Source organism: Arabidopsis thaliana, chromosome 2 (assembly GCF_000001735.4).
Source record: "Arabidopsis thaliana chromosome 2, partial sequence".
NCBI classification, from domain to species: Eukaryota; Viridiplantae; Streptophyta; class Magnoliopsida; order Brassicales; family Brassicaceae; genus Arabidopsis; species Arabidopsis thaliana.
In genome coordinates, this window is record NC_003071.7 from 5,067,577 (window position 1) to 5,086,698 (window position 19,122).

The window sequence follows — 19,122 nt, forward strand, 5'->3', positions numbered from 1 at the left end:
CATGATTATGTCTTCGCGTAGTATTCGAGAACTATATGATTCACGTCTTGATTTTACAAATACATTAAGGTTTCCAAGTATCTTGAATTTTTTGGTATTCTTAAAAAGATTCATATGAAATAAATGTTCCAGCAAAAAAGGGAAATAAGTTGTGCTAAAACCGATTGAAGAATTATGTGATGGCAGAATATGCACAAAATCATACTCATAAATACTCTCTTCACCTAAAACTCTTTCTACATAACTAGTAATGTTAATATGGGCATGCCCACCCCATTTAGGTCCGTCCCATTTAAAGCCTGACCCATTTAAAATCCACCCTATTTAAACCCATTTAACTTGAAGGTCTATTAGGGTTGCCCATTTAAACTCATATACCAATTTAGACCCATGTATTCATTCTCAAAAAAATCAAAATAGAGAGCTACTCCTGTTGTTCTTATAGCACCTTTGATCTCATTGAATGACTTAAGCGACATTAACTTTTTGTGTGAGACTTATTTTTGCATAAAACATACATACATACATAAATAGGCTAACAGGGCCCCACGTCTTAAATGGTCTAATTTGGGTTTCTTTTATTTCACTATTTGAACTAAATGAGTTTAAATGGGCATTTGTTCTGATTTAAATGTCCAGTTAAAACCCAAATTAACATCACTATACATAACCAAGGCAATTAATTTACAAAATACACTAAACAAAAGACGTCAAAGTAATGATCCCATTATCTGTTATTTCATATTTCGATATTTGTTATGATGTAATCAAAATACTAACTCCAGTTTAATCAAGCTAATTTTAATTAGTAGGGGTTGTGTATTTCAATCTCGATCTCTTTTTATTGATTGATGGTCAAAACCAATGAATCAAATGATGTTATTTGTCAACCGGATACATATCTGTGATTAGATTATTTCGTCTTAGACTTACAACAACATTTGTTGGTAGCAGTATCACATTTACCATATAATAAAAAGCTTTTAGCTCCACAAAACCTCTCGCATGCGGCATCGTCCACTTTGGGTTTTTGACAATCAGCTAGGTCGTAGCATTTTGCATACTCTTGATTTATACCAACACCTATTAAACAAGAATCATTAAGCCAATATTCACAATCATGGAAAGGATACAAAAACATATGCATATTTAAACAAAAAAGGTGAGTAGTATGATAATAAGCTAATACCAGAAGTTCTATCGGAGCAATGAACAAAAGATACGGCTAAGAGGATAGTGAGGACAAATGTGGTTAACATTTTCTTGCTGATAGCCATTTTGTTTCTATGATTTTTTGCTTCTATTTTTATTTTGAGTTTTGTAATAGACTGATCTTCGCTTTGTTTTTCTCATGTACTACATATGTTTATATATATGATAACACCAACATACCTAAAGATATTTATTTTTTGTAAAAGAGAAACAAATCTTGATATTTAATTTCCTTGATTTCTATAATCAAAAGAAAATAAAGAGATTGATTTTCTTACCTAATATAATTACGTTTGAATGTATATATGATACACTTGTCTAATGTGATATATTTTTTTACATATTGTTAAAACATAAAGTTGTTTTTCCAAAATCTAGTAAAAAAAACTTTAAAATAGTCCTTACTAATGTTAAGGTTCTATAAATTGAACCCTACCAAAAAAAGGTTCTATAAATTGAAATTAATTTTAAGGATAAGATGTAAATAACCTCCTAAGTATATCATATTTAGTTGATATATAATTCCAAGAACTATATTTAGTTAATATTTAAAATTAGGATAAACTGAAAAATTATTTAAATTATATTAAATGCATTCCTTCGTTACAGAACTATCCAATTCTTCCAAAAAAAAAAGGCCAAAAAAATCTTGCAATTTATTTCATTATATTGTCTAAGGCCAAAATCCCGGAAAGGATCCCCTTGTAGTCAACTATGAAATGAAACCAATATCATAAATCATCATATAATCTAGAGATAGCTATGTCTAATATGTAATAAGCGTATGAAACGTCCAAACGAAAATGATAAGATTCATCATTTATCGAAATCATATAAGTAACAAATAATATTGATACAATCACACTCTAATAATCTATGAGAAATACTATATTCTCATCGCAATGTTTGGCAGTATATAAAAATAGTTCCGTGGGGTTCACGGTTCATTATTACACAAACCCTAATATGTTTCTATCTCAACTTACTCAAAGAGATATCTTCTCTTTCAATCATCAGTAGAAGACTTTAAATCTGGTTTGTTGGGCAATCTCCGGCCATTCATAAAGCTACTGAACATGTGCAGAGCTCGTGAGGGCTCCGCATACGGCACCATATGAGCCGCTCCTCTCACCGTTGCAAAGGTCAGTAGATTCCCATACTCTGTGACCCAGCCACCAACCTTAGTTACAATCCCAACATCCACAAGTTAGCAATCACAATTAACTTAGTTAGAATTGTTTTGATGGTGTAGGGAAACTACCTGTTCTTTGTGGAACCAAGCTCCATAGGGAATAGTGGTCTTGAAGTTGAGATCCTCAGCAAGTTCTCGTACGAGTGTTCTTGAACTTTGAAGTGGAATTACAGAATCTTGATCTCCACTACAATTTTAACAAGCTGAGAGTTAAGCTGCATAGTACAAGAAAAGAAGATCTTTAATAGAAATCTTACCTGAAGATCCAAACAGGAGTTTGGTTCTGAATAATTCTCTTAAGACTCGGAAGCATGTCAATGTACCCGTCTATGCCACTGTAGTTTAACCGGCTGTGACATAGTGAAAAGTGAAAAGCCAATATCAATCAGTCAGCTTCATTTTTTGGTGATCAACAAAATGAAAAGTGGGTCAAACAACTTACTTGCTGCACATAGTCCATTCATAAGGTAGGCGAGTGCGGTTAGCGTGAAGCGCATTCTGTACCTTGGGGAGATTGAAATAGAAACTTCTTTCATATGTTATACAAACATCAACTACCATGCTAATCTTGGTAACCTAAAACCATTTTCACAAATTTACACAAATGTTTTTCTGTTGGAAAGAAAAAGGTGGATAAGTGCTAACCATTTTCTTGAGCCTTAGCTCTTGCTGAACAATAGAAGGGTAACATACATCGAGGAGAATGTGATAGCTGTTGATATACTCAGTGAGGACGCTGGATTCAACGATTGCATATATACAAGCATTGCTCATGTTCTTTGGATTGGCAAAGTCACATTGGTTCATGATTGTGAGTCTTACTTCATCAGAGATCATCCCATGTGACCAGAAGTACTCGTATGCAGCTGCAAAGTCCCTGTCAAGCTTCAGAAGTGGATTCCCAATCTGATCAGAAACACACAAAAAATATTATGGCCCAAAAGTTTTAAAGCAAAAGCTTCCTTTTCACCCAAGTCTCTCTTAGAGAATTAGGTTAATTGTTGGAGCTTAGTTTTTTTATTAATCAATTGAGAACCCTTATATAGGTATTCATCATACAACTTAGACATAACGCTAATGCATAAAATAAAACACTTTAACGTTTAAAGGAAATTATGAAAACCCAAATCATAATCTACCTAACCATAGTCTCGTATCAAAAAAAAAAACACAAAAAAAAATCAGAAGAGAGCCAAAAGAGTTGATGAAACTTTAAGAAGAAGGTTCTTTTGCTTACTGCAATGCCTTTGACGTTAAATTTGAACCCACTTGAGCGTGAATTGTAGCTGAGTATCACATCAGCCAGTTGAGGTATGTAATGCCCTGCGAGAGAATCAAATCAAACATTGGTTAGATAAAAGTAAAACTGACAAGTAACATCATCAAACACATAACCACCAACATTGTTACTCACATAGCCATTTCATAAACTAAGAATCAGAATAATAAAAGACACACCTGCGTAGCTTTCGCCAGTGAGAAAGAGGTCGCGAGACTTCAACTCTGGGAACTTGTTGAACCATCTCAACAAGAACACAAGCATATCATTGACTGTTCAAATACAAAAAACATGTCAAGATACAACAGTGTTCTAATATAATCTGAAAAAATGGGATATATACTTTACCAGTAGACTTGTCCCCAGTGTTGTAATCCGAACTTCTGTTAGAGTATGACCATCCTACTCCGGCTGGTGACTCCACAAATAACAAGTTCGAAGCTACACATACGCAATAAGAGACAACAGCATCACAAACGTAGAATCACATAGTTCTCTGCTTTTTGCATAAAATTGTCAAAAACAAACCTTTGTTCCAAGACATGGAGTTCAAGCGAAGGCCACGGCCATCGCCCGTAGGATAAAATGGACCTAACTCAGTGAAAGCTCCTCCACCAACTGAAGAACAACCTGGACCTGCATTACAAACCTCAAATATAAACTTTTAACTCAAACATTTATAACTAAGGAAGTAGCTTAAAGGCTATGCAGAAACAGAGACCTCCATTGAGCCAAAGGGTTAAGGGCTTAGTGTCAGGTTCTTTTACAGCCTCCACGTAGTAGTAAAAAAGACTACGACCATTTTCCGAGTCCACATCGACATATCCAGCAAATTGTCTGAACCCGACGTTTGGTTGACCAGGTAGCCTGGCCACCAAGTCTTCTTCCGGATAACCTTCAGCAAAAACCAACCACTGCACTGTGACCAATACCATAATGGCCATCACAACGGCCCGAGACGATACCATGTTCTGAAACATGTCAAAATACAAAAGCAACAACAAGTTATAAGTTAACGTCAATCTCACTGAATCTTTAATACTTCACTGAAATTATACCAATAAACAGAACAATTTCAAAGACTCAAAAAAAACATTCAGAATCCAAATTATTCAGTGTGAGGTATAGAGTTTATAAAACTCACTATCTCTTTTCGATTAGCACTCGTTTGTAAAGAACTTTGAAGAGGACTTGAAAACAGAACAAGAAACAGAGAATTGCAGAGAACGTAAATGAGCAAGAACCCACTATAAGTCTAGAATCAGGTTCTATCATAGGCTTGTACAACAAGAAGACACGAATCTAGTGATCTTTGTTCCCAAGTTTTCCTCAAGTGTTCTAACACTAGAACTAGATCTAAAACGACACAGTTCCGTTTTAGGCAAGAAGCACGTGAGGAGCAAACTCTCAGAAGCCCTTCCTTGTAAAACGGTAGTCCAATTTATATTGTGATTAGTAACAGTATCATTAAATATTTTTCTTTCTCAGGCTTATATTTTCTGATCTCTTAGTAATCTATTTGAGTACAACTTGAATACAACTGCATACGATTCTGAATTTTTGTATGTTGAAATCAGTTACTTTTTCTCGATTTTGTGTAGAATTCAATTGAAAATTTGAAAATTATTTTTAAGAACTCCTGTCGATTTTTTAAATTTTGTGTCGACGTTGTCTAATTGATTCAAAAGAAACTGATATATATCTCAGAATTAAATTGAGCGTGTTTAACTATGCACAACTACATATAACTAGTTTGGTTTTGTAAATCCAAAATTCCTGAAACTTAAAAGTACAAGTGCATATCTACATAACTTTTTTGAAGTACAAAATTGCTAATCTAATCGGGTCGTTTTTTATATTTTGATCCGGAAATCTTCAATTGGATCTTCCGTAATTGGTTTTTCTTACTAAAAAATTTCAAACGAAATTAAATGATTAATTTTGTAAATATATCAACCTTATATAGATATGACAAACTAATATTTGCTAATCAAATGGTTTTGTTATTTAACCATTTGTTTTCTAAATAAATTATGACAGTATAAATTACTAAACCCAATAAAGACATTAGTTCTATTTTTTTTTATAAAAACATATCTTTTCTCAACTAATTACTACATCTAAAATCATTATTTATGGAATATTCCTTTACGTAAAAAAAAATCTTATATTTTATTCCATAGTTCTGCTATTTTTTTGAGATTGTGATACTTGGTCATTCATAAATCTGACCATGAATGTTAGAATGTAGACAATATTCAATTACTAATACAAAAAATCAAAATATGAAAAATCAAATATTGTATTTTCAAATATTTGGAAAACTATTTGGAGTTTTTTGGCCAAAAATCGAAACTTCTTGAGCACTTTTCATTCATCTATATAAAGAAGCTCATTTCGACCATTGATACATAATGACCTATACGACTATTAAAACAAAAATGATGCATATTCAAATGGCTTTTTAGATATATATAATAACTCCATTACCAACATACCTAAACGGTATAAATTTATTTTTTGTAGAAAAAAAGAATACAGATCTTGCAAAATTAAATTCCCAATCAAAAGAAAATAAAGAGAATGATGTAAAGGTGTGATTCAAACTTTTGGTTTAGCCTGATGTCGACTTGGTTTAATCAGTTAGTTGTTGGATCACGGTTCAATGCCAGTTTGGTATTGGTTTAAGGAGAAAGGAGAAATCGGTTTGAGTTCAGTAGAAGATTGAAGAGACTCTCTTGGTATTAGAGGGTTTGACTTGGACTCTGTTATAAATAGTCTTCTTCTTCCTTTGTTTGTTGCAACAGAAAATTCTTATCTCAATTCTTTTCCTTTGTAACACGATCTTGAGCTCTGGGTTTTGAGCTTGAGTAAATATTGATTCATAGTGGATTGCTGGATTGAATCCGGCCCCAGATGTAGGATCATCACACCGGTGATCTGAACTGGGTAAACAATTGTGTGTTCGTTTCGTTCTTTGTTTGATTATGTTCTTGATCGATCTATTGAGTGTTCCGCGAATTGAAGCTTGATCGAGTTGTGTTGTGATTGAATCGAGTTGTGTTGAATCGATCTTTGAGTCATCGGATTGTAACAGATTGGTATCAGAGCCTAAGGTTCTTTAATGGCGATGACGAGCAAAGCGAACTTGAATTCAGGTTTAAAGGCTTCGTTTCAAGTCTTTAACGAGAACTCAGACTTCTCGCTATGGAAGACAAGGATGAAAGCACATCTCGGCTTGGCTGGGCTTAAAGGAGTGATCGATGATTTCACATTGACGAAAGTTGTTCCGCTTACGAAAAGTGAAGGAAAGAAGGTTGAGGAAGGTGATGATGATGGATCATAGTCATCACAGACTAAGGAAGTACCTGATCTTGTAAAGATGGAGAAATCAGAACAAGCAATGAATGTGATTATCGCTCACGTTGGTGATGTTGTTCTGAGGAAAATTGACCACTGCAAGTCTGCTGCAGAGATGTGGGAAACCTTGAATAAGCTGTATATGGAAACATCGTTACCAAATCGAATATATGTGCAGCTTAAGTTTTACTCATTCAAGATGAATGACACAATGTCAATTAATGAGAATGTGAATGAATTCTTGAAGATAGTTGTCGAGCTAAGCAGTCTTGAGATTGTGGTAGGTGAAGAAGTTCGTGCAATATTGTTCTTGAATGGATTGTCATCAAGATACTCTCAGTTAAAGCATACCCTGAAGTATGGGAACAAAGCTTTGTCTCTGCAGGATGTAATCTCCTCTGCTAAGTCGTTGGAGAGAGAGCTAAATGAATCTCTAGATCTTGAAAGAAGCTCCTCAACGGTCTTGTATACTACTGAAAGAGGTAGACCACTAGTGAGAAACAATCAGAACAATCAAAACAATCAGAAGGGTGGTCAAGGCAGAGGAAGAAGCAGATCAAACTCTAAAACAAGAGTAACCTACTGGTTTTGCAAGAAAGAAGGTCACGTTAAGAAAGACTGTTTTGCTAGAAAGAAGAAAATGGAAACAGAAGGTCCTGGTGAAGCTGGTGTCATCATAGAGAAACTTTTTTTCTCTGAAGCACTAAGTGTGAATGATCAGTTGGTTAAAGATCTATGGGTTTTGGACTCAGGATGTACTTCACACATGACGTCAAGAAGAGACTGGTTCTGTGATTTTCAGGAAAATGGATCTACAACCATACTACTCGGAGATGATCACTTAGTTGAATCGCAAGGCCAAGGTTCCATCAGAGTTAACACACATGGAGGATCTATAAAGATTCTAAACAATGTCAAGTATGTGCCAAACCTGAGAAGGAATCTCATCTCCATAGGGACACTTGACAAGTTAGGGTATCAACATGAAGGTGGAGCAGGAAAAGTGAGATACTTTAAGAATCAGGTTACTGCTTTGTGTGGAAGCTTAGTCAACGGTCTGTATATTCTTGATGGTGAGACGGTGATGACTGAAAATTGTGCAGCTGTGGAATCACAGAGTAAAACATCATTGTGGCATAGCAGGTTAGGCCACATGAGTTTAAATAACCTGAAATTTCTTGCTGGTAAGGGTCTATTGAACGGTAAAGAAATCAAGGATTTGGATTTCTGCGAACATTGTGTAATGGGAAAGTCCAAGAGACTGAGTTTCAATGTGGGAAAACATGATGCTGTGGAAGCACTAAGCTATGTTCATGCAGACCTCTGGGGATCATCAAATGTATCACCCTCCTTATCAGGTAAACAATACTTTCTCTCTATCATAGATGATAAGACTAGAAAAGTATGGTTATATTTCCTTAGGACTAAGGATGAAACTTTTGATAAGTTTTGTGAATGGAAAGAACTTGTAGAGAATCAGGTGGATAGAAAGATTAAGTGTTTGAGAACATATAATGGGTTGGAATTTTGCAATACTAAGTTTGACAGGTACTGCAAGACTCATGGTATTGGAAGACACAGGACGTGTGTGTACACACCACAGCAAAATGGTGTTGCAGAGAGAATGAACAGGACGATCATGAAGAAAGTGAGATGTTTACTGAATGAGTCAGGTCTGGATGAGAGTTTCTGGGCTGAAGCAGCTGCAACTGCTGCATACATCATTAACAGATCTCCAGCCTCAGCCATTGATCATAATGTTCCTGAAGAACTATGGCTAAACAGAAAGCCGGGATACAAACACTTGAAGAGATTTGGATCAATCGCATATGTTCATCATGATCAAGGAAAGCTGAAGCCAAGAGCATTTAAAGGAGTGTTCTTAGGTTACCCTGCTCGCACAAAAGGTTACAAGATATGGCTGCTTGATGAAAGAAAATGCGTGATAAGTAGAAATGTGATATTTCGAGAAGATATGGTCTACAAAGACCTGAACAAAGATGTGAATGATGTAGTAGCAGAAGACGCTGAAGCATCAACATCAAATTCTGATGTTATTTCAGAATTGGTTAAGAAGCGAGTCAGTTCTAAGCAAGGTGGAGTAACTACTGAGCTGGTAGAAGTCAGTGAAAGTGAATCTGAAGAAGATTCTGAAGAACCTGCAGAAACTGCAGTTAATCAGTCACATGAACCAAGTGGGTTGACAAATTACCAACTTGCAAGAGACAGAACTCGCAGACAGATCGTAGCTCCGGTTAAAATGAAGGACTATTCTCAATTTGCATTTGCGTTAATGACATATGAGATACTGAATGTGGAAGAAGAACCACAATGTCTTCATGATGCTCAAAAGGATGAAAACTGGGAGCTATGGAATGGAGCTATCGGTGAAGAAATGGATTCTTTAGCAAAGAATGGTACTTGGGAACTTGTTGACAGACCAAAGGACAGAAAGGTGATCAGTTGCAGATGGTTATTCAAAATCATTTTAAACTTGCATCTGTGCAGGACGATTCAGAGTGCATAGATACAGTTAAAACTCCATACTCAAGTGCTGTTGGAAGTGTAATGTACGCGATGATCAGCACTAGACCAGACTTAGCCTATGCAATAGGACTAGTCAGTCGTTTCATGAGTATACCAGGATCAGTTCATTGGGAAGCAGTCAAGTGGCTGCTAAGGTACATAAAAGGATCACATGATCTGAGTTTGGTGTATACTAAAGGTAAAGATCTCAGTGTCATTGTTACTGTGATTCAGATCATGGTGGAGACTTGGATAGGAAAAGGTTTACTAGTGGATACGTTTTCACAGTAGGAGGTAATACAATCAGTTGGAAGTCTTGTCTACAATCCGTAGTGGCTTTGTCATCAACTGAAGCAGAGTTTATAGCTTTGACTGAAGCAGTAAAAGAAGCTATATGGGTTAAAGGGTTGCTTGAAGATCTCGGTTTTCAGCAGGATAAAGCACAGGTCTGGAGTGATTCTCAGTCAGCGTTCTGTTTATCGAGGAATAGTGTGTTCCATGAGCGAACCAAACACATGGCACGCAAGAGGTCATTTCTGAGTGACATTATTGAAGAAGGAAACATTGAAAGTTGTGAAGATTCACACTTCTATTAATCCTGCTGATATGTTGACCAAATGCATTCCCGTGAATTTTTTTGATTCAGCTTTAGATACTCTGAAGGTGATCAAACGGAAGTAAGCTCTTAAGCTTGCATTGCTGGAGGTTAAGTCCAAGCATGGCAGTCTACTGTGTTGAAGAAGATTTGTATCAAGGTGGAGAATTGTAAAGGTGTGATTCAAACTTCTGGTTTTGCCTGATGTCGACTTGGTTTAATTAGTTAGTTGTTGGATCATGGTTCAATGCCGGTTTGGTATTGGTTTAAGGAGAAAGGAGAAATCGGTTTGAGTTCAGCAGAAGATTGAAGAGACTCTCTTGGTATTAGAGGGTTTGACTTGGACTCTGTTATAAATAGTCTTCTTCTTCCTTTGTTTGTTGCAACAGAAAATTCTTATCTCAATTCTTCTCCTTTGTAACACGATCTTGAGCTCTGGGTTTTGAGCTTGAGTAAATATTGATTCATAGTGGATTGCTGGATTGAATCCGGCCCCAGATGTAGGATCATCACACCGGTGATCTGAACTGGGTAAACAATCGTGTGTTCGTTTCGTTCTTTGTTTGATTATGTTCTTGATCGATCTATTGAGTGTTCCGCGAATTGAAGCTTGATCGAGTTGTGTTGTGATTGAATTGAGTTGTGTTGAATCGATCTTTGAGTCATCGGATTGTAACAAATGATTTTTTACATAATTACGTTTGATTTGTATGATATTCCTTGTTATACTTATGCCCTACCTCAAATGGCTGGGATGTCCAAAGGATCAGGTCCCTCTTACCTCAACTTGAGGACACAATTCGCCAACTCAGACCGAGTTCAAAACCGACACCTGACGCCTTTGTTTGGCTACCAGAGAAGCCAGGCACCTATTCTTCTAAATCAGGGTACAACCTTCTGAAGAATAATGGGTTGGCTCCTTCACCTAATGCCTTTAGCTGGTCCCCTCTTGTCTGGAATTTAAAAACTTCCCCAAAGATTAAAAGTTTCCTTTGGAAAGTGGCAAGCGGGATCCTCCCAACAGGTGTGTCCCTTGCGACCCGAGGAATCCAAGCAGAGACAGCTTGCAAACGTTGTGGAGAGCAAGAATCAACAACTCATCTCCTCCTCCACTGCCACTTTGCTTTGGACGTTTGGCGTTTGGCTCCAATCTCTCCCTCCTGCGCAGACCTTGCGATATCAGAGGCCAAAGTCCTCCTTAAAGCTCTGAAACAGAGACAGAACTTGCCCCCTGTGGGAACCTCGGTGCCCCTGTACCCCTGGATCCTGTGGAATATATGGATTGCTAGAAATCAGATGGTGTTCTCCGACAGAGTTTTCACAGCAGAGGAGACTCTGGTGAAAGCCATTCTTGATGCAAAAGTTTGGTCCCAAGCTCAACTTGTTGCAGCCCCGTGCCCTACAGTTCCTTTGCCACTACCTCTTCACCGTTCGGCCCCCAGGAGACCAATCTTCGATCTTATTTTGGAAACCGATGCGGCGTGGAAAGCTGTTTCCTTGAAATGTGGACTTGGCTGGGTAGGTAGAGACAGCTCCGGATCCCTCTGCTTCAAAGATTCGACGTCGGAGTGTTTCGTGGCATCAGCTCTTCAGGCGGAAGCTCTCGCTATTTTAGCTGGACTTAACTATGCTTTCTCCCGTGGTTTTTCTTCGGTTCTAGTCAAATCAGACTCGAAGACCCTCATTGACCTCCTTCTTTCGGGTATGGTTACAAACGAACTGGTGGGACTACTGCATGATATTCGACACCTACAGTTTGAGTTTTCTGCAGTTTCGTTTTCCTTCATTCCTCGTACGACAAATGTTTTAGCCGATGTTTTGGCAAAGTGTGCCTTATTAGCTTGTCCAGACTCTAACCCCTGTCTCGGGGCTTCCCTTGTTTGACCTTTTTGATAATTTAAATCGCCTTTGATAAAAAAAAAACAACAACATATTTTTAATAAATGCATTCCTTCGTCATATAACATCCAACTGTAAAAAGGGCAAAACAATCTTGCAATTTACTATTTCTTTCAGATTATAGTCACAGAAGCTAAAGAGAATCCTTCTTACCTAATTATGTTTGATAAACTAGTGTGATATTATTTATTGTTTACACATAGTTTAACATAAAACTTCTTAGAAAATTTAATAAAAACTTTTTTTATAGATCTTAGAAAATTTGAATGCTTTTAAATGAGAAAAATACTTGGGTTCACCTCTAGGGGTGAACCCTTATATTCACCTCTTTTATATTAGCCAATTAAAATCCGACACCTAATAATAATAAAAAGAATTTAATTTAATTATAAAATCTAATTTGCTACTAAAACGAAATTATGTATCGGTTTGGGTTTATTAGAAAAGGTCAGGGTTTAGATTTTATAATTAAACGAGGTTAAATATCGGTTTGGGTTTAGAATTTATGATTAAACGGGTTAAATATTGGTTTAAGTTTATAAACAGATTTAAATTTTACAATTAAACGAGGTTAAATATCGGTTTGGGTTTAAAAAATATGATTAGGGTTTAGTTTTTTTATGATAAAATGAGTTTAAATGACGGTTTGGGTTTACAAAGGAGAATTAGGCTTTAGATTTTGTAATTAAACGTAATTATATATCGGTTTGGATTATAATTATACCTCTAATTTATTATGTAATTTAAGTAGAATTTGATATGACATGTTTTTATTGGTTAATGCAAAAGGAGGTGAATAAAAGGGTTCACCCCTAGGGGTGAACCCAAGTTTCGTTCTTAAAATTATAGGGATAAGATGTAATTTTTTTAATGAGTCAAATTACTTAGCCTCAGTCTATTGATTGATAAGTTGTCTTAGAAAGATGGATATGGACCTATTCAACAATCAAAATCAAGCTCGCATGGCCTCTTGCATATTTAATGATATTGAATTCGGTTTATGTTGTATACCATACTTCCTTATTACCTTGTTCAGGCCCGATTCTTGGGAGGTGCTGAGTGTGCTAGTGCACCGGGGCCCAATTCTTTGTTCAGTTTTTTCTTTATATTTTAGGGTCCAAAATTTGGAACTTAAAACCGGGTCCATTAATTTATTGGACCGGCCTGACCTTGTTAGTAGCCAATATCGTTATAAATATGTATTATACTAGATATTGACCCGCGGTACACCGCGTGTTGATATTTTCTTTAAAAAGTTATTTTTTTATTTAATTAAAATTATTTATATATGAATAACATATTCATGAGTTACATTACGGTTCTATAATTTTATTAAATAAAAAGTTGATTTTTTGTCTTTAAAATAATTTATATATATAGGCTATTGTGCTTTTAATGTATGATACACCCTGTGACGAATTTATAACTAAAAATTATATTTAATTTTAAATTGTATTTGTTGTATTAATATTATTTGTTTTGTTTAATGTTTACAATTGTATAATTATATTTTGATTATTAATTCTAGGGTTTCACGCATAGTATATCATCCCATAATAATATCGATCCAGACATGTTCTATATTTTAGGGTCCAAAATGTTTAAATAATTACAAAATAAGGTCTAAATTTTAAATATTTAAAATTTAAGTAAACAAATTGGAACTTAAAACCGGGTCCATTAATTTATTGGACCGGCCTGACCTTGTTAGTAGCCAATATCGTTATAAATATGTATTATATAAACATTTATAGGGCCCGCATTTATATAAGCAATGCGATCCCTTACTTATCCATTTTTGACATTACTTTTGAGACAGATTGCAAGGAGTTGACACAGCTTTTGGACACTCCTGATGAGTGGCCCGCATTTTCTTCGGAGTTAGAAGATTTTAATGCTTTAAAGTCTAGATTTCCTCGTTTTTCTTTATCTTTTATTCCACGTTTAAACAATGTCCGTGCTGATTATTTTGCTAAGAAGGCAAGAGCACGAGGTTCTATTTTTTCTCATGTAAGCTCATCAGGATCCTAACTGAAAAAACGATCCATCAGAACAACAGCCCACATGACTTACCCAAAGACTAATCATGCCTAAAGCCCATCAGATTTTATGCCCATTTACAACAAATAAAAATAGAAACTTGTTAATATTTTCGGTTGCCAAGGATCGAACCAACCACCTTCTACCTTTAATAGCATAGAAAACAATTAGACTTCAAGACGTTCTTTAAAATTTGATGCCCTCTAAAATACATATAAATCTTTTTACCTAAAGCATCTATTTGGTGGGCTTTAGGTCTGGGTCAAGCTTGACGGCCTATCAGGCCAAGGGCTCGGCCCAAATAAAGAAGGCTCAGCCCATAAAACTTAAGAGAGAATTCCTCCTTAACTCTTTGATCTCTTACTTTCTGGTTTTTCGTTATGTACTTTCGGTCTTTTGTTCTGTACTTTTGGTTTTATGTTTTATTAATTACTATTCTCATTCATCGTTGATAAAAAAGCGGCCCCATTCTCCCAAAAAATCCCTTAGTTACTTATTATTACAACTTCATTACAAAAAATTGGCGTCCACCATGGGGCTAGGAAGAGTTTTCTCCTTTATTGAAAATCATATACGATATTGCCAGTAATCCTAGAAAGCCACGACGAGATGACGGAAACCTCGAACAAACAAGTAGATGAGTTCAGTACACCTTGTGCCGCACCACCAGCTCGGCCAACGACGCCACCTCCTGTCGTCACTCTTGACACAGTTCCCGCCGAGCTCGAAGAAACGACACCACGAGGAACCAGTCTCGACGAAGTCATTCGATCTTTCCTCAACCGACTCGACCTACATGATGTAAGAACTGCCGAACACATCAACGCAATCGTCGCTGCCCAGGAGGCCTCCCAGAATCAGATCAAGTAACTATAGTCCTCTACAGCACGAGTCGTTCGACAGCTCATCGATAACAAAAAAAATTTACCGGAACAAACTCCTATCACGGAATGACCAGTGAATCGACAAAATAGGCCGGCCTCCATCGTCATTGGATCCATTGACAAGCACATCCGTGAAATATGCCGAACTGCAAAAATCGTCCGAAAATACTAAACACGCTGTATAGAAAATGATGATATAAGTGGGTGTGATCGGGAACTCCAACAACTATGAACCACGTTGAAAGATATGTCATCCAAGATGCATTGTACCGTCAGCTCGACACTAGAGTTAGACAAGATATTCGAGGAGACACAACACACTCCATTCACTTCACGCATCTCCATTGTTCGCATTTGTCACATCAGCAAAATCAAGCTGGCTAACTATGAAGGGCTCATTGACCCAAGGCCATTCTTGACGTCAGTATGCATCGTGATCGGTTGCGCACACTTCTCCAAAAAGGAGCGAGATGCCGGAAGCTGACAACTTTTTGTAGAACATCTAAGTGGCGCAGCGCTCACTTGGTTCTCATGACTCGAGGTCAATTCGATCGACAACTTCCACAAACTCCCTACAAATTTTTTTAAAGAATTACGGAGTATTCATGGAGAAAGGTGCCTCTAACGCCGACTTTTGGGCAACGGCCAAAACTACTAAATAATCACTCCAAAGTTTCAACGGGAGATTCAAAGAATAGATCAACGTACACGAGTCTCATAGCACTACGACGCTAATTACGTAAGGGAAGATAAGGGAAAGAAGAGATCAATGTACTACATTGGAGTCTCGACACCACTTTCTAATTAAAATTATAGTTTGGTTTCTTTCTATTCTCTTTTTTCTTTTCTTTTTCTAAAACTGTCGGTTTCTAAATTATTTATGCTGCTTTCTTATTTTTTTCTAAGATAGTTTCTTTTTTTGGGAAATTTCACAAAAAATTTTTTTTTGTCATAATTGTATGAATATAATAAACCTTATTTTTTTATTAATTGATCTTGATTATGCTTTCCTAAGTATAACAAAAATATATTATTTCACTTTCTTCTTTATTTGTTGATAACAATGATGTAGATCAACGATATTTGGATCGATAAGTCCAGAGTCATAGTCAACTAAACCTTGAAACACGGAATACTATGTATATATATGCGATTGACATAATTTACAATAAATTATAAATTTAGACGACATAATTTACTCATAATTTACAATAAATAATAAATTTAGACGGCAAAAATAAAAACATAAATGTGGCAAGAAGGCCTTAATGTGTTATAAAGCCCATGCTAGTACCCTTACACGAATATAAACTAAACCCAATTAAAAAAGTATCTCATTTGAGATAGTAGCCTATTTAGGATAGATAGAGAAGGGGAAAACTTTACAGCCGAAAAACTAAGGAGATAATTAGGAGAAATTTTGAAGGCATTAATTTTATTTTTGAAGTTCTGAAAATTAATATTTAGTCAATGGGAAAAATGTCGTTTAATACTCAAACTTTCTTTCATTTAATAGGTGAAGTTCGTATATGGTTATTTAATATATGTACAAATCGTTGACCGGCTATTTCACACAAACTTAATCGTTGACCAGTCCAAAATCCACAAGACGTTAGTTGGCATTAACAGATCCAATAATAGTTGTTAACTAGTCTTTGTTAATTTCCAATACGATGTCGTTTCACCATAATCAAAACAGGAAAATGTCATTTAATACTCCAATTTTCAAATTATGGCTGTTTTATACATCTTCACATATAGCTATTTTATAGATGAACTAAATGTTAACCAGCCGTTTAAGACATGATAATGCATTAACCATGCCGAAAAGACATATCACTATCTAGGCCTAAACATTAAGATTTCAATTTAGATTCGCTTCGGATTTAGATAATTCGGGTATGAGAGTTTATTATTCGTTAGGATTTTATAACTATTCAAATACCATTTAGAACCATAACAAAACAATCAAAAACGCTATTCTAAACTACTATGAATACTCTCATCAAAAACACTATGTAGTGCCCGAATGAATATTAAAATTTTAAACCAAAAGAATCTTAACTCAACCAAAACGAACAAATATTTTACAATACCCTAATGGATACCAAACTCTAGATACAAAAGAACAAATAACCGAATGAACCCGATCGGATAACCGAACGCCCATAACTAGATATTATTATTAGACATGCAAAGCTTCTTTAGCAAACAAAACCACAAGTTGATGTTATTATGCTTTGTGAATTTATTGGATTTAAACCCTAAAGCTCGTTAGAATGACTTAAAATAAAACTCACAAAAAGTTAAGTCTTTATGTAATTTTTTTCAAAGGAATTATTAGTAAAACACTATTAGGATAATTCATAAAAGGAATCCAATTTCAAGAACCTTTACTATTGATAACACTGTATTTTACTCATTTTAGGTGTATGTTTATCATCATTTAGCTTTGCATTTGCTCATTGTATCATGTCATTTTGCACCATTTTAGCTTGTTTTGCATACTTAGGCATCTAGGATCATCTTGCATTCGCATTGCATGTTTTGGTGTGTTTTTAGGTGCAAAAGGAGCTTAAAAGGACTCTACTCGATCCATTCACTCGATCCAGGCAGCTACAGAAGAGGCATCATTCTACTCGACCTCTTTACTCGATCCAGGATGCCACAGAGGAGGCTGCAGTTTACTCGACCCTCCTACTCGATCAAGGCAACCTCAGACGAAGCAGTAGATTCAACTACTCGCCCCTCCTACTCGATCCACTACTCGATCCATTTACTCGACCAAGGGTGACCATCTCTACAAGACTTGTTGAGCTATCAAAGCGTCTTCGAATCCTCCTCATTCCCCACTCAACCAGACATCTGAGCATACGGATAGGAGAGCATGAAGCATCTACTCGACCAATTGATCACTCGGAGCATAGACACAAAGGCGCAGACTTTGCAGCATCCCCTTTACTCGATCTCCAAGGTCGAGTATTCACCCAAACCGCCTCAAGTCTCTTGTCTTCTAGTGAATCTAGGGTTTCAACATTTTAGTATAAATAGACCACTTTGGGATTTGTCCAAGGGATCTATGCTTTATCTTTCAGTTTTTCTTTGTGTTTATGAATCTTGAAACTTTAATTACTCTTAATCTATTTCATTTTTGCATTTGATTGTTTAAGTAAAGTTGTTTAGCTTGTTTAGATCTACATTTTGGTATGATTTTGGTAATTTCTAGGTTTGTGTTCTTGAGAATGTTGCTTGAGTAGTGATTAGGGTTCTTGAGGATGGATTAGATTAGGGTAATCTCTAGGTTAGTTAGGTGGTTAGTGTTTAGGTTTATACCCTTCTGGATTCGCTTGGCCCCTATGCGGTTTTCGCTGGCTAATGTGGAGATTCGATCATCGACGTCCAGCGTCCAAAAGACTTTCAAATGGATGTCTGACCTACGAATTCCAGAGATATGTAGACTCGACCAAGGGATTGGCTTGTCTGCCTATTGGCTTTGGTAGATTGTTTGTTAAACCCTGCTCTACTATGTTTCATCAACGAGGGTTGAGATTAGGAAGTGGTAGAGTTATGGGGGTCTCTGTCACGAGAGTGGATTGACCCGGTTTTTGAATCTATCGTCATGGGTATCTACCTTTCGCCTATTAACCATTTGATGAACCCTAGAGTTACCCTTATCAATGAATCCATCCTTAGAACTTCTATTAGGTTTATTTGTATCCCTTGTTGATTGCACTTTTATTTACCTGTTATTTGTATCCTCTATTTGCATCCCCTGTTGATTGCATTTTGGTTCTTAATTTTGTCACCTGGTTGTTCTACTCGACCTAATGATCGAGTAGGGCTCTTAAGTTCTTATTTTTACTTGTTTGAATTCTGACCTAGGATTGTTACTAGAAACCCACCATCATTATAATCTGGCTTGACTTAGTTGTTTTTGTACACATCTTGATTGCTAGCAATACAGTGGATTGGATCGACACCCTCTATAACTGCATCGACATGTTTGTATTTTAAAGGAATTGAACTGAACTCACAAAGCATTCAGCATATAAGTAGGCCTAAAAACGTGCTTATGAATTTGGCGCCATTGCCAATTCATTGTTGCATTGTTACATTCAAGATATTAGAAACTTTG

The 19,122-nt window shown here is 36.1% G+C and overlaps 2 protein-coding genes, 2 long non-coding RNA genes, 1 other non-coding gene and 1 pseudogene across 9 annotated transcripts; 3 read left to right on the forward strand and 3 right to left on the reverse strand.

Moving 5' to 3' along the window:
* Positions 1-825: 825 nt before the first annotated feature.
* AT2G12475 (Defensin-like (DEFL) family protein) lies at positions 826-1,342 on the reverse strand. The gene is made up of 2 exons (NM_001036273.2): positions 1,190-1,342; positions 826-1,083 (listed from the first exon to the last, which is right to left on the reverse strand). The coding sequence occupies exons 1-2, from the start codon at positions 1,275-1,277 to the stop codon at positions 914-916; spliced, it is 258 nt and encodes an 85-aa protein (NP_001031350.1). The 5' UTR covers positions 1,278-1,342; the 3' UTR covers positions 826-913.
* A 625-nt stretch (positions 1,343-1,967) lies between these two features.
* SCPL43 (serine carboxypeptidase-like 43) lies at positions 1,968-5,080 on the reverse strand. 4 transcript variants are annotated; one of them, NM_001335381.1, is made up of 11 exons: positions 4,828-5,080; positions 4,405-4,654; positions 4,212-4,319; positions 4,032-4,124; positions 3,863-3,955; positions 3,642-3,727; positions 3,050-3,310; positions 2,847-2,908; positions 2,662-2,754; positions 2,474-2,591; positions 1,968-2,392 (listed from the first exon to the last, which is right to left on the reverse strand). In NM_001335381.1, exons 2-11 carry the CDS (start codon positions 4,649-4,651, stop codon positions 2,219-2,221), a joined length of 1,335 nt encoding a protein of 444 aa, NP_001323739.1. In that variant the 5' UTR covers positions 4,652-4,654; positions 4,828-5,080; the 3' UTR covers positions 1,968-2,218. The 4 variants fall into 4 exon arrangements, with proteins under 4 accessions (NP_001323739.1, NP_001323740.1, NP_178937.2 ...); NM_001335380.1 differs by having other exon boundaries at positions 2,847-2,980; NM_126893.4 differs by having other exon boundaries at positions 2,014-2,392; positions 2,847-2,902; positions 4,828-4,957.
* A 1,727-nt stretch (positions 5,081-6,807) lies between these two features.
* On the forward strand, positions 6,808-12,070 carry AT2G12490 (annotated as a pseudogene; the record flags this gene model as incomplete). Its single annotated transcript has 1 exon — positions 6,808-12,070.
* A 987-nt stretch (positions 12,071-13,057) lies between these two features.
* Positions 13,058-13,138, forward strand: MIR8168. The gene has a single exon (NR_140106.1). It is a non-coding gene; the product is annotated as a microRNA ath-MIR8168 precursor (primary transcript).
* A 1,007-nt stretch (positions 13,139-14,145) lies between these two features.
* Positions 14,146-15,086, forward strand: AT2G05825. The gene has a single exon (NR_140107.1). It is a non-coding gene; the product is annotated as an other RNA (long non-coding RNA).
* AT2G05835 lies at positions 14,554-14,942 on the reverse strand. Its single transcript, NR_140108.1, has one exon. It is a non-coding gene; the product is annotated as an other RNA (long non-coding RNA).
* Positions 15,087-19,122: the final 4,036 nt, after the last annotated feature.